Source organism: Monodelphis domestica, chromosome 4 (genome assembly GCF_027887165.1).
Source record: "Monodelphis domestica isolate mMonDom1 chromosome 4, mMonDom1.pri, whole genome shotgun sequence".
NCBI lineage: Eukaryota > Metazoa > Chordata > Mammalia > Didelphimorphia > Didelphidae > Monodelphis > Monodelphis domestica.
Genome location: NC_077230.1, coordinates 332,217,328 through 332,233,166, shown reverse-complemented (window position 1 = coordinate 332,233,166; position 15,839 = coordinate 332,217,328). Strand labels below are relative to the sequence as shown.

The following is a 15,839-nucleotide window of genomic DNA, read 5'->3' as shown; positions in this document are numbered from 1 at the left end:
ATGCACAAACGATCAAATTCAACTTAGATTTTCACAACAAATCCACAATTTTACTGGTAAAAATTGAATGCAAACTGCAGAACAGACTTGAATTTAATTCCCAATTTAAAACAAAGAGAAACAAAAAAAGGAATTGGCAATATTAGATGTTGATAACCAATAGAGAAAATGAGCAAACTTTTGGCTAGCCTTCCAAAATAGGAATGCAGACATGGACAAGAGGTTTCTACCCCAATTTGGATCAGATTATCCTGTTCTTTTGAGAATTCAAATTGATAAAATGCAAGCCCAAACAAAGGTACTGTGCTACTTAAAGTTGAATTATTTGGCCAGAATCCAAACCACAATTTCAATGAGTCTCTCCCCATTTATAAAGAAAAAAAAATTGAGGAATAAATGGCATTCCAAGGAAATAGAGCATGAGCTAGATCCAGAAAGCAGTCAATCACTGGTCACAGTAGTAATACCTCACCTGCCTGCCTCAGCTGTCCTATTTGTTTGCCTAGACGTGTGGGGAAGATTGTGCCACAGGTGTGGTGCTTCCTGTTAAAGTCGGCTGTGCGTGTGCTGTGTGTGACATTGTCTCCAAGAGTCTACTTACGTTCTGGATCACTGGTTTCCTGCTCACTCTGCTCCTTGCTCTTGTAGAATGGGAATTTTCGTGAAAAGATGAAGCTCTTTTTACGCTTGTCATTGAATGACTGTGAAGGAGAAAAGGCATGGGGCAAAAACAGGGACGTCTAATTGTTGTCACGCTCATGCTGACAAAACAACTAGTTTGTAAAAGTAGAGACAACTGCAGTGATGCAAATTGGGCTTCTCAAAAAATAACTATCACCAAAGAGCCATTCTTTAATAGAAAGTATTGGGAAATTTCAAGGGAAACCCCTTTAAAAACACCAGATCATTGACAATGTCAAGGACAAGGTCTCTCCTGGTGAAACACTTCTTGCAAACAAGAAGTAGAAAAAATTTCTCTAGAGAAATGGAATAATTCTTTTTTATTGAAGCCTGCTTCCGGATGAGAAATTAAGCCTTTTCAACAAGAATTAAATTTTAAAATATTTGAAACGGCACATGCATGTGCTTGACATTTGTAAAATAATCGATTTTTGGCACTGGATGGGAACTTAGAGATGATTTATTTCAACCTCTTATTTTATAGATGAAGAAATTCTGGCAAACCTAGAGAAGGGTAGAATGTTAAGGTCACACAGTTGGCAAGTGAGAAAACAAAGGAAGGGACATTTGTTTGCAAGGTAGCATCATTAATGATTAAATCATTAATTCCCAATATAAACAGAGAGGGAGAATTATCATTGTGTGGTCTTCATGGTGTAAATGACCATATAATGAATAACTCAGGATGGTCCTAGAACTTCTCATTTATCCTTTTTTTTATCTCCTTTTTTTAAACCCTTATCTTCTTTCTTAAAATCAATAATTTGTATTGGTTCTAAGGCAGAAGTGCATCCTCTATCATATTAAATCCTTAAACCTTCTGTCTTAGAATCAGTAATTTGTATTGGTTCTAAGCCAGAAGAACAGTTAGGGCTAGGCACTGGGGGAGGAAGGGTGTTTAGTGACTTGCCCAGGGTCACACAGCTAGAAAGTATCTGAGGCCAGATTTGAACCTAGGACTTATTCTCATCTCTAGGGCACTGAGCCACTTAGCTTCCCCCTATAATTTATTTTAAAAATTCCTCTTAGATCCTTGAGATTTTTCTTCAGAGCCAAGCTAAGAGTTACAGAAGACATTCCTTTAATAAGAATCCCTGCCTCATTTTTTTTCTTAATCAAAAAGAAGCTTTCCCAGCTTGACTTTATGCCTTCTTTGAGGTTTTCAGTGGCTTGTGAAGCAGTGTCCACAGATGCACCAGAAGGAGCGAGCGGTGGCTATGGAGTCAGAGGACTTGGACTTCGGTTCCTACTTAGTGCCGTGTAATCTTAGCTAATTCACTTAACCTTGTCATCTTTAAAATGAGAAGAATAGCTCTGGAATGGTGGACATAGAAGTGGATTGGGAGGTGGAGGACCTCAGTTTGAATCTTGGCTTTGTTGCTTAAAATGTCTCTGACCTTGACCGAGTCACTTTGGGTCAGCTTTTTCATTTATGAAATGAAGGGTTTGGATAACTGACCTCCAAGCTCCTTTCTGGCTATTAATCTACAGTCCTATGGTTCATTCCTTGATATTTAAATCTGTGCTCCTATAACTGAGCTACTGAAAACAATCAAATTTGCCCTAAAAGTAAGGATCATAAGGGATAAAATAAGAATAATGGACTATCTCTGAAGGGCATTCCAGGAATTCTGGAAATGGTTTCATTGAAGGCAGTCTCATTGCAATAAGTCTTTCAAGGGTCAAGTTGGAAAGAGTCAACAGGCTTGTTCTTAATTTAAGAATTAGTCTCAATATTTCAGTCACATATCCCATATAATACAGTGTGCTATGTAAGATTTAGGGCTCATTCATATCATCTAAAAGACATACATCCTTACAGGTGACATTGCTCTTATATTTCTAATATTAATTTTGGTTTGTTGTTCAGTTATTTTGAACTTATATTATATTGACCCTCTGTGACCCCCACTTGGGTTTTCTTGGTAAAGATTCTAAAGCGATTTGCCATTTCCTTTTTTAGCTCATTTTACATATAAGGAAACTGAGGCAAACAGGATGAAGTACTTACCCAGAGCCATACAACTCATAAATGTCTGAGGCGAGATTTGAACAAAGGAAGAGGAGTCTTTCAGACTCTAAGCCTGTGCTACCAACATGGCAACTACATGCAAATGTTGCCCAGTACCCTTTTCTATTAGGAAAATAGGTTCAAATTAGGGGTATTTAGATAGAAGTATTATAGTAAGGATAAATTAGATGGATGGCCATTAGGAATATCAAATAATTCAAGAGAGATTGCTATCTAAACATTGGGGCCATTCTGAGGCTTATGTTCTTAGAGTACTTTAAAAAAAAACAACTAAAGACAAATATCTTCTCATTTGGGACAACAGAGAGCAACATCTCAAAGTCCATTTTTGTTCTAAAACCAGTCATACGTGGTCTAGACTTTAAAATTTAGAGGCAAATTCTCATCCAGAGACCATGCTTGGAACCCATGGCGATTTCATGATTTCAAGGAGGGGGAAATGCTCAGAGCTAAAATGATAAATACTTTTGCATCACTCCAGTTTCTTGCCACTTTTACAGTTCAAGCATATTTAAATTTCAGTAACTGAAAACAACAACAAAAAAATACCATGTCAGAATTAATGATTTGTGATCATCAGACATTCAACTTGAACATTATGGGTGATTGTCATGCAAAAAAGACAAAAATAAAAACAAACAAACAAATAAAAAAAAAAACAGGTTTCATGCAGTTTGGAAACAATGCCAACAGGAAATAAAGCCTGAAAATAACATGGAGACACGAAGAACATAAAGGACATGGTGGTGGGCCCCAAACTGGGTCCTCATGCAAACCAGTTCATTTAATGATCTAACAGGGGCCAAATGAAAATGCCAATGTGTTTTTTTGTGATTAGTTCTTGTCTTTTAAATCAAAATGTAATGTGTTCACATTTCTCGAGTATGAAAATGTTGTGTATCATGAGTCATCTGATTTTGACATAATAATAATAATACTGGCCACCACACTTGTAAAATAACAAAAAATACAAAATAATACCTCAAAAATAAAATCATCTACAACATCAGTTTTATTACCAAATGCTGTTTCATATTGGAATTAAAGAGAAAATAATGAAATTGAAATAATTTAGTTTTTCTGTAGTTTCAAGTAGACACAAAATAAAATCATCATTTTAGAACATATTTACATAGATAAAATAACATTAAAATACCTTTCTTAAAAAAAAAAGGAAATATTTCCCCAAATTTTAACAAACATTCTTAAGGTCAAATGTTAATGTTCCAACCAGAAGGGGCTTTTGTTGCTGTCATCTATAATGTTCTTTTATAATCTGACCTGTGATTTCACCAGTGTAGGAACTCTTGCTATTATAAACTCCCTCTACTGATGCAGACTGGAAATTTAGTTATAATTTATATTTTAGAGAATTGCTGGAGGGTAAGGGAGAAACTGAGAGTTTCCTGGTCTTTCAGATCCTATGGCACATTAGAGCTTACATGATAGAGTTGGACCAAAATAATTTTACTTTATGCTACAATATTAATGTATTATGCCATTATAAAAGCTTTCTTTTTTTTAATTTAGAAAAGCAAAATCTGTTATACCATTTTAGATGAGAATAACAAATGAGTAGTTCTACTATTTATAGCAGGCATACATCTTTAACAACCACAGACCTGGTATAAAACTATTTTTACTCATATCTAATAAATAGATATTTCTAGACAACAATTCTATAAAATCCTGACATACTAAAATATAATTATAGTTTTGTAATTGATTAAATGATAGAAGATTTAGGTAATCATACAGTTTTATAATATTTAAAAAAGTATTCAAGGGTTCAAGGAGTGAAGATACTCTTAGAAGAACCTTTGTAGAATGAATGGGTTTGCCCTTTAAAACTACTAAACTGCAACTTGCTCTGTCAAAACTCCTCTCGTGCTTTCCTTTCTCTCAGCCTCTGTAACTCCTTTCAGATTTTCATCTTTTGCAAATCAGCCTTAAAGACCCAATTTCAATGCTTCTTACACCATGAAATTTTCTTTGATCTTTGTTCCTAGCCAGAAGTGTTTTTTCCCCCCTTTACTTAGTAGGATTCCATTCTAACTTTATTTGTCCTTCTCCAATGTACTTCACATAACACGGTCTAGTCCTTGTGATGGTCCTTGGAACCCCTGTCTTAGGTCACTCTGGATGATAAATTCCTTAAGGGCTGGCATTATCATCCCTGTATCCTTTCTCAGCATCCAGACTTAGAGAGAACCCCATTTAGAATCTACTCCAGTGAATGCTTAATAAAAGTAGGCATTTAAATGCCTGTTGAATTCAGTACTTTATAACTACTGCACATGGGCAAATTAAGTAAGCCTAAGAATTCCATTTCAGATTTTCAGGGTCAACTCTTCATGCAAGGATTCAGAGCGCATTCAAAGAAACAAGTGTCCCACCTTCATCAGTTACCACGGAATCCTTCAGTCTCTAAGAAAGTGCAGATCTTTTATTCCATTGCTTACATTTCCACAGGCCATTGAGCACTTCTTTATTTAAGTCATCATCTATGATAAACTACTGAATTAACTGTTTTATGCCTAGTTATCAATTTGCAAGTCACAAGAGATCTAGAACTTAAAGGGAACATTCCCTCATTTTATAGTTGGGGCCAGAAGCAGGATTTGAACATAAATCTTCTAGTTCCAGAGCAACTTTCTTTTTATTATATCATAAAATAACTAATATTTTTAATTCAACTATACTAATTTTGTAGCATTAATAGAGTGGGAAAACCAAAACCAGGTTTTAAGGCAACAGATTAAGAAGAGTAATTGCAAAAGAATTTCCTGGCTCCTCCACCCCTGAGAAAAAATACCCAGAATATGGTACACCTAATTTCTGTGAAGCATTAACATTTCTTATTTTAGAATGAAAGAGAGCATGTAAGCACCCTCTCTAGGCAAGTACATGGGTCTTTTGTCTCATTCCTTAGTTGGAGATTTAATACTTTTTTATGTTGTGACAGACACTAAAACCTCTCTAAAGCAAGAGGCAGGTGCCTTCCTTGGCATTCAGAATAATCCGGGTTCCTGTGTCAAATGACATGAAACTGATACAGAGATATAACTTCTTGGCAAAGGAGGATGGGGAAAAAATGAGGATCTTCTCTAGAAAATCACAACCTTGTGTTTTCACAGATGGAGTCTAGATCTTGGCTTCAAATGGTTTCTTTTTTCCCTAGAAATTCTAGAATGCAGGACTGTTTCCTTTTTCTTTCTCATCTTCCTAAACTTTTTCCTTGCCCCTAAACTGTCAAATTTTAGAGTGTCAAATTATTTCCACCACATTACCTAAAACAGGATCACTGATCCTGTAAGGGCTAAAAGGGGTCTGAGAAACATGGAGAAAGTGCATTATTTTACAGAGGCAGTTAGGGGATATGGTGGACAGTCTGCTGGAGTTATAATCAGGAACTGGAATCCTGCCTTAGACATTTGTTAGTTATATAATTGGGAGCAAGTCACGTGATCTGATTTCTCTTCAACTCAGTTTCCCCATCTGAAAACTGGGGATAATTGTTGTGAGGATCAAATGAAATAACCAGTAAAGTGCCTGACAAAACTTAAAAATATTATCAACATAGAAGACATTAAGTCATTTAACCTTTTTGTGCTTTATCTACCAAATACATTTGATGGTTATTAAGGTCTCGTCCATTTCTAAATCATCTAAATTCTAAATCTTTGACTCCAAAGCCCTTGCTTATTCTCCTGTATCATATGAATAGAACTGATTTTGTATTTTAAATCAAGCTTAGATTTCTCTGAATGGATCCTTGTGACTATCTTCTTTCCTTGAGGGAGAGATATCTTTATTTTTGGGTGGGGGAAGCTAGGTGGTACTATATGTAGAGGGGCCAGCTCTGGACTAAGGAAGACCTGAGTTCAAATTTGACCTTAGACATTTACTAGCTGTGTGATCCTGGGCACACCACCTAACCCTGTTTGCCTCAGTTTCCTGGAGAAGGAATTGGCAAACTACTCGAGTATCTCTCAAATAAGGTCCTCAAATGATGACCTGGAGAATCAGACACAACCAAAATGCCTCAACAACAACAACAACAAAAAATTCATTTTTAATTCCCATTTCTTCCAACCCTCCAAACTGCCACATTTTTATTATAGCTTCTCTCTTGCTTTTCCCCCACTTCTTCCCTTCGACTCTCTACCTATCCACCTGCTGAAATTCTGTCTGTCTTTCTAGGTCCAGATCAGCAAAGCTATCTCCATCACAAAGCCTTCCCTGATTGCCGCAGTGGGAAATCATTCCTTCATCATCTGCTATCATCTCACTTTATGGGCCCTTTATGAAGAGATCTCATTTTAATTTGTAATGATCGCTTCTTCTTCAAGTTAGGGGTTGTGTTGTATTTCACATTAAATCTGAGTCCAAGGCAGGTCTGAAAAGGAGGTGGAAAGGGAAAGAACTTTATAGGAAGGATGTTCAAGGTCACAAATTCAATTCAGAACTGAACAAGTCAAGTCACCTAGCCCATTAAACCATTAAATGCCCATTGTGCTCAGTGCTAGAGATATACACACACACACACACACACACACACACACACACACACACACACACACACAGGCAAAAAAAAAAAAAAACAAAAACCCAGTCTCTTTTCTCAAGGAGTTCACAGATGAATGAGGGAGACAACATGCAAATAATTGTGTTCAAATAAGATATACCCAAGAAAAATTGAGGGGGATAATCTTAGAGAGAAGGCACGAGCATTCAGTAAATAATAAAGGCTTGTTTAATTGAATTTTTGAAGAGATTTTGGGGGAGAGAGAAGAGAAAATGAATATTTTAAAAGGTAGAGAATCAGAATCTGTTTAGAGAAATCTATGTATGCGCCTTTACAAAAATGTTCAGTAAACAATAAAGGCTTGTTTAATTGAATTTCTGAAGAGATTTTGGGGGAGAGAGAAAATGAATATTTTTAAAGGTAAAGAACCAGAATCTGTTTAGAGAATTTTACGTATGCACCTTTTAAAAAATCTTATTTTATGCATAATGGCACAAGAATTCAATTTGGATGAGAGGGAAGAGGGAAGCTGAGCAGGCAGAATGAAAGAATAGTCAGAGCATGCCTCCTGACCTAGTGGAGGAAGGAGAAGTATCAGATTCATCATTTATTAAAATGTGGACTGGGGATGGATGGTTGTTAGTCTAAAAATAGAGCTTAAAGCTTTACACACGTAAGACAATCACGTATGCTTCACTGGTCATCCCTTGAAGTTGGCCTCTGCTTTGTGAAGTCAAGAGAGAGATTCAATCCTCCAAAGTGTTTGGAAATGACATCCCTCAAGAGTCTTGTCTCTCATTCTCTTTCAATCAAATTTTTGGGGCAAGTCACACTTTAGAAAGACATACCATCCAGGGGCAGGTGGGTGGTTAAATGGATGGGGATCCAGGACTAGAAACAGCAGATCCTGGGTTCAAATCTGGCCTCAGACCCATCCTAGCCAGGTAACTCCGGACAATCCATTTAATCCCCACTGCCTAGCCCTTCTTTGGAACCAAGCACAGTATCCCTTCCAAGATGGAGGGTAAGTAAGGGTCTACAAACCAAACATGTCATCCAATTGGCCATTCAGGGATGGGGATGGCTTGTTTCAGAAGAAGGAGTTGGGAAGTCTTAGCCCCAACAAGGTGTGGAAGACCATGGAAGATGGAGGCAGTGAAAGGCAGTGCAGGATACACAGAATCTGAGAATTTCAAGGTCAGAAGGAATTTCAGTGAAATCCTTGGGCTAATCCTCTGCTAGCTGCAAATGATCAATTGGCTTGAGCACAGGTTTCTTGTCTATGGCTATAAGCCCTTCTAAACACTGGATTCCATTGGTAGACTAGTGGATGTTGGTCACTGGGTACCTCCTCACAGAATACTTGTTCTGGGCATATTCTCTGCTCTGTTAAATTGGGTTCTTCATGAAGTGAGTTATTCCTTTTTTAAAATCTTATTTTATCCAAGATAGGCCCCTCTTGACTTAAAAAGAGCAGAACTCTTTATACACCCTCACTTATCATTCATCACTGTTCTCTCAGTCCTACAAGATCTCCCTCAAAATGGAGGCATATTTTTGTAACTTGCTTAAAAGGACTATTTATATCTGTAACATTAAATATAGACATCTAGGGAGTATAGAAAGTAAAGCACTGGTTCTGGAATCAGGAAGACCTGAGTTCCATTCCAGGATCATTTACAAGCTGTGAGACTGGGAAAGTCATTAATTCTCTGTCTGCCTCAGTTTCTTTATCTGTAAAATAGGGATAATTGCACTGATTTTCCAAGGCTATTGTGAGGATCCAATGAGATACTACTTGTAAAGTACTCTGCAAACCTTAAAGTGATATATAAATGTGTATATATAAAAATATAAATATTTATATAAACATATATTATATAAATAATAACAAATAAATATATAAAGTGACATATAAATGCTGGTTATTATTATTATTTTTAGTCCTAGGTGCTGTCTAAGTTCTGTGACCTTAGATAAGTTATACTCCTTTCTCTCTGGGCCCTGGCATTTTTAAAATTTTTAAAATTTTTAACATCTTTAATCAATTTTTTAAATCTATAAAATAAGAGTGGGTTAGAATAGATGAATGCTATGGTTTCTTATAACTCTAAGTCCTATAAACTTCAGAAAGACACTTGACCCCTCTTAGAATCGTTTCCTCTGTAAAAAAGAAATAATAATTATTTTTCCTCTCTCACAGGGTAATCATCTGGATAATATGGAATTTGCCAATTGCAAATTCTTTTGATCCTTTCATCTGTCCCCGGATAGGTAAGTACTGTTATCAGCCCCATTTTATAGAAGAGTGTGGTAAAATGACTTGCCCAAAATCACACAGCTAATATCTGAGGCTAGATTTGAACTTGGCCCTTCCTGATTCCAGTCTTCCAGACTTCAATACTCTTATCACCTGAGGCACCTTGCTGTCTCTAGACTTGACTGGAACCCAGGTCTCAAGACTTCTGAGTGAATATTCCTTTTGTTTTTCCATTCTACTCATTTAGAAAAAAAAAAAGAAGTTGTATTTGACTAGAATTAGAACTAGGATTCAAACCTGATTCTTCTGGCTCCAAAATCAGTTGATTTTCTACTTTGTTATGTTATCTTTGAATTGTTTCCTTAATAAAGAGTGAGCCTGTCCCAGACCAAGAGAGACTTGTAATGGTATACTACAGAGGGCAGCTGCTAAAAATGGAGATTTCATAGTGAAAACCACACACACTCCCTCCCATACACACCAGGAGCTTCACTAGTTTACTCATTTATTATTCTGACTGCCAGGAATAATCAGAAATGAAGTCTGGGGCATGTAGGAGAAATGCCTTTGGAGATGAATTTATTAATACATCTGTGGAAAAGGCAAATGTGCTGACAATTTTCAGCTAACCCTCAGCTGAAAAGCAGTAATGTTTCTCTAATGTGCTTTTCCAGTTTTCTGTTTCTGGTTTTGGCATGTTATTCATTATTACAGCTCATATTTAGAGGAAAAATATTCTTTTACATCTGAGACCGGATTTGAACTCAGTCAAGGAGACATGAGTTCAAATTTGAGCTCAGACACTTACTAGCTATATGTCCCTCGTAGTGGACAAGTCACTGCCTCAGTTTCCTCACCTGTAAAATGAGTTAGAGAAAGAACCACTCCAGTATCTTTGCCAAGAAAACCCTCAAAAGGGTCACAAAGAGTTGAACACAACTGAAAAATGGCTATGCAAATAACAAAATTCCTTTCCATCCTTGTAGTTCAGGGCTCTACAATTTTGTTGGTTTCTCTGAGAAGTGGGAGGTGCGGCCACAGTTTGGTGAAGTAGGATTCTTTCAAAAGGACACAGCAGAGTCCCTAGTTCCCCGGATTGAGGCATGAGAACATCAGCCTTTTAGGGTTGTCTTTTTAAAAAGTACAATAGTGGGATGGTCCCGGTATCACCTATCTCACATTTTTAATGAGATAAATTTTAAAAGCATTTTGCTCACAAAATCGTTGGAAAGCCAGTGACATAAATATTATTATATCCATTTTACAGATGAGAAAATGGAGCCTCAGAGGGCTTAAGGGATTTGCTGATGGCTAAGACTAGGATTCAAATCAAGTCCTTTTGACTCTAAGTCCTCCACTCTTTTTACTACACTAGGTTGTATTATGGATCAATCCGTAGTGGCAGATTTATTGAAATAATGATTATTGTCCACAAAGATGAGTTTGAGGGAGGATACTACACCCTGAAACACGTGAGCTTTCAGTGAGCTTTCAGCCTAAAGGATCTTTAAAAATCAAAGAACCAAGGAGTAAGAGAGCTGGAAGAGACCTTCCATCTTTTTTTTTTTTAAGCTTTTATCTTCTGTCTTAGAATCAATACTGTGTATTATTTCTAATGCAGAAGAACAGATAGGGCTAGGCAGTGGAGGTTAAGTGACTTGCTCAGGGTCACACAGCTAGGGAGTATCTAAGTTCACATTTCAACCCAGAATCACCTTCTCTGAGTTTGGCTCTCAGTCCACTGAGCCGCCCTCTGTGTTTAGTCATGTTTTTAGACATATCCAACTCTTCATGATCCTGCTTGGGGCTTTGCATGCCATTTCCTTCTCTAGCTTATTTTACAGATGAAGAAACTGAGGCAAAGAGGATTATGTGATTTGTTCAGGGTCACATGCCTAGTAATTGTCTGAAGTCATTTTTGAACTCAGGAAGAGGAGATGTAACAAATGAAATTCTCTGGAGGCTGAATTTTTAGTTTAAATTTTTTAATTTATTAAAGACTGCTGAAGATTTCTAACTAGCCAGCAGACTCCCTCCACAGTCTGAATAGATGCTAAAAATCAATCAGGGCACCCCAAAAAAGAAATGTGAGCCCAAACATCCTAGCAGTGAGGCCAGGCCAGAGAGACCATGGCCCAAGCTTGAACAATAAAGTGGTGAGAATGGGTGAATTAAAAAAGAGGTATGAGCATGAACCGCTAGGCCACTAGGCAAGAGAACTGGGCTAGAGAGGGCCCAATGTCCTGGAGCACAAGCCAAATATATTCCTTCAGACATAGTCATCATCCAGGTCCTCCTCTGGACATCCTACGTGGTTTCTGACTAGAAAAGAGTCCCACATTAAGTGGCCTCAGAGACCTCCATTCATCCCTCCCTCACCTCTTCATCACAGGAAGAGGTGGGCCTCAGGGTAATACTTAACATACTCTTTCCTCCTCAACATGCAGCTGGACCACTATGGTGGCTAGAGTACTATGGCAGCTGAACCACTATGGCAGATGGACCACTATGGCAGCTAGGCCACTATGGCGGCTAGACCACTATGAAAGCTAGGCCACTATGGCAGCTGAACCACTATGGTGGCTAGAGCACTATGGCAGCTGAAACACTATCGCAGCTAGGCCACTATGGAGGCTAGACCACTATGGAGGCTAGGCCACTATGGCAGCTGAACCACTATGGCGGCTAGGCCACTATGGCAGCTGAACCACTATGGCGGCTAGGCCACTATGGCGGCTAGACCACTATGGAGGCTAGGCCACTATGGCAGCTGAACAACTATGGCGGCTAGGCCACTATGGCAGCTGGACCACTATGGCCAACTGGACCACGATGGAGGCTAGGCCACTATGGCAGCTGAAGCACTATGGCGGCTAGGCCACTATGGCAGCTGAACCACTATGGCAGCTAGGCCACTATGGCGGCTAGACCACTATGGAGGCTAGGCCACTATGGCAGCTGAACCACTATGGCGGCTAGGCCACTATGGCAGCTGGACCACTATGGCAGCTGGACCACTATGGCCAACTGGACCACGATGGAGGCTAGGCCACTATGGCAGCTGAACCACTATGGCAGCTTAGGCCACTATGGCGGCTAGACCACGATGGAGGCTAGGCCACTATGGCAGCTGAACCACTATGGCGGCTAGGCCACTATGGCAGCTGGACCACTATGGCAGCTGGATCACTATGGCAGCTGGACCAGTATGGCAACTGGACCACTATGGCAGTTGGACCACTATGGCAACTGGACCACTATGGCAACTGGACCACTATGGCAACTGGACCACTATGGCAGCTGGACCACTATGGCAGCTGGACCACTATGGCAGCTGGACCACTATGGCAGCTGGACCACTATGGCAACTGGACCACTATGGCAGCTGGACCACTATGGCAGCTGGACCACTATGGCAGCTGGACCACTATGGCAGCTGGACCACTATGGCAGCTAGGCCACTATGGCAGCTGGACCACTATGGCAGCTAGGCCACTATGGCAACTGGACCACTATGGCAGCTGGACCACTATGGCAGCTAGGCCACTATGGCAGCTGGACCACTATGGCAGCTAGGCCACTATGGCAACTGGACCACTATGGCAGCTAAGCCACTATGGCAGCTGGACCACTATGGTGGCTAGAGCACTATAGCAGCTGGACCACAATGGTGACTGGACCACTATGGCAACTAGACCACTATGGTAGCTGGACCACTATGGCGGCTAGACCACTATAGCAGCTAGGCCACTATGGCAACTGGACCACTATGGCGGCTAGGCCACTTTGGCAGCTGGACCACTATGGCGGCTAAGCCACTATGGCAGCTGGACCACTATGGTGGCTAGAGCACTATAGCAGCTGGACCACAATGGTGACTGGACCACTATGGCAACTAGACCACTATGGTAGCTGGACCACTATGGCGGCTAGAGCACTATAGCAGCTGGACCACTATGGCAGCTAGGCCACTATGGCAACTGGACCACTATGGCGGCTAGAGCACTATAGCAGCTGGACCACAATGGTGACTGGACCACTATGGTAGCTAGACCACTATGGCAGCTAGGCCACTATAGCAGCTGGACCACTATGGTAGCTAGGCCACTATGGCAACTGGACCACTATGGCGGCTAGAGCACTATGGCAGCTGGACCACAATGGTGACTGGACCACTATGGCAACTAGACCACTCTGGTAGCTGGACCACTATGGTGGCTAGACCACTATAGCAGCTAGGCCACTATGGCAACTGGACCACTATGGCGGCTAGGCCACTTTGGCAGCTGGACCACTATGGCGGCTAAGCCACTATGGCAGCTGGACCACTATGGTGGCTAGAGCACTATAGCAGCTGGACCACAATGGTGACTGGACCACTATGGTAGCTAGACCACTATGGCGGCTAGGCCACTATAGCAGCTGGACCACTATGGCAGCTAGGCCACTATGGCAACTGGACCACTATGGCGGCTAGAGCACTATGGCAGCTGGACCACTATGGCAGCTAGGCCACTATGGCAACTGGACCACTATGGAGGCTAGGCCACTATGGCAACTGGACCACTATGGCGGCTAGGCCACTATGGCAGCTGGACCACTATGGTGGTTAGAGCACTATAGCAGCTAGACCACAATGGTGGCTGAACCATGATGGTGGCTGGACCATGATGGTAGCTAGGCCACTATGGCAGCTAGAGCTAATCTCTTCACCCAGGAGAATTTTGTTTATAGATAAATAAGAAGCAGATCTCCATCCTGCTGGTAAAGATCTAGACAAGAGAAGGGAGGACCCAACCCATCTCATAGCCTGAGGGAGAGACTGTTTGAACTTTAAAGTCAAACTTTTGGGTCATCAAAGGGACCAATTCAATATCCCAAGTTAATATTGGTTTTCTCACATAGTCTTCTTGACTCCAGGCCTGGTGTTCTATCCACTGTGATGCCTAGCTGCCAAAAGAGACTTTAGAGGTCATCTTCAATGATATCTGTAGTTATACCATCCATATCTGATTACATTGAGGCCATTGCTCCACTCCCTCCCCACTGAAAATGGACTCCATCCTGGGGCCACTCTGGGCCTTCAGAAGCCAACATCTTACTCTGTACATGGTCTCCAGGGATCTTCTAGGGCATCTCCAACTGTACCATCCCTGCAACTCTCCCCTTTCTCAGATTTGTAGTGAGAAGGCCTAGGTTGGAATCCTAGACCTGCCACTTACTACCCAAGTTGACAATCAAGAAAAGGAAAACCAGGATGGGAAAGGTATGACTTCTGATCTTGAAAAACAACGAACTTAGGCCAAATATACAAGTTTTATTCCCACTTTTTGAAGCACATCTAAATCAGTAAATTTACAAATTTGTGAGAAATATATAAATTAAAAAATATATAGTAGATTATTCTCAATCTTTTTTTCTCATGATACATACAAATCATGGGGTTTCAGAGATGGAGATCAGCTAGTTTATCTACTCATTTGACACCGTGGAGGCCAAGGTTTTCAAAGTGATATAATTTACCCCAGATATGAGACCATGATTAGACTCCAGATTTCTTCCTAACTATACTAAGGAGAAAACAGCTAGGAAGCTCAGTGCATCCACAGCCAAGCTCAAAGATTGGAGATCCTGGCTTCAAAACTGGCCTCAGACATTTCCCAGCTGTGTGACCCTGAGCAAGTCACTTAACCTCCATTACCTAGCCCTTACCCTCTTCGGCCTTGGAACCAATACATAGCATTGATGAACATAGCTAAGATGAAAGGTAAGGGTTAAAAAAAAGAAAGCGATTTGACTCCTAACTCCTGACCCTTGTGATTTACTTTAGTAAGTGGTCTTTCCTATTGGTAATAAAAACATGGTGCTAAAGTTTATTACTTATTTGGTTCCATCCAATTTAATCATCACACATTCACCTTCTCATACTACAATTCATTAATACTTCCCCTTAAATCCTTCACAGACCTGTGATTTCATTATCATGGATCCTTTCTCTCTTGATGCATATCTTAGCTTTTTCACCTCTCTACCAATAAAACCACAATTCTAGGCCAGACCTCTAATAATTCCAATGAACTAGGTAGGATAAGATATTTTTTGTTGTTTAGTTGTTTCAGCCATGACTCTTCATGATCCCATTTGGGGTTTTCTTGACAAAGTTACTGAGTCCTTTGCCATTTCCTTCACTAGCTGGGTACATAGCATTGTTCAAGCTTAAGCCATGCTCTCTCTGGCCTGGCCTCACTGCTAGGCTGTTTGGGCTCACATTTCTTTTTTGGGGTGCTTTGCTTGAGTTTTTAGCATCAGTTCAGACTATCTATCTATCTATCTATCTA

At 40.2% G+C, this 15,839-nt stretch overlaps 1 protein-coding gene across 48 annotated transcripts in view; it reads right to left on the bottom strand.

Moving 5' to 3' along the window:
• Positions 1 to 15,839, bottom strand: part of DLG2 (discs large MAGUK scaffold protein 2) — a 2,177,398-nt gene that overhangs the window by 39,840 nt on the left and 2,121,719 nt on the right. For 15 of the 48 annotated variants that reach the window (XM_056825184.1, XM_056825170.1, XM_056825169.1 and 12 more), the window contains one exon: positions 602 to 701. The exons of the other annotated variants lie outside the window; for them this stretch is intronic. In XM_056825184.1, coding sequence (XP_056681162.1) covers positions 602 to 701 — 100 coding nt within the window. The remainder of the gene's footprint in view (positions 1 to 601; positions 702 to 15,839) is intronic. 48 annotated transcript variants of the gene reach the window in all.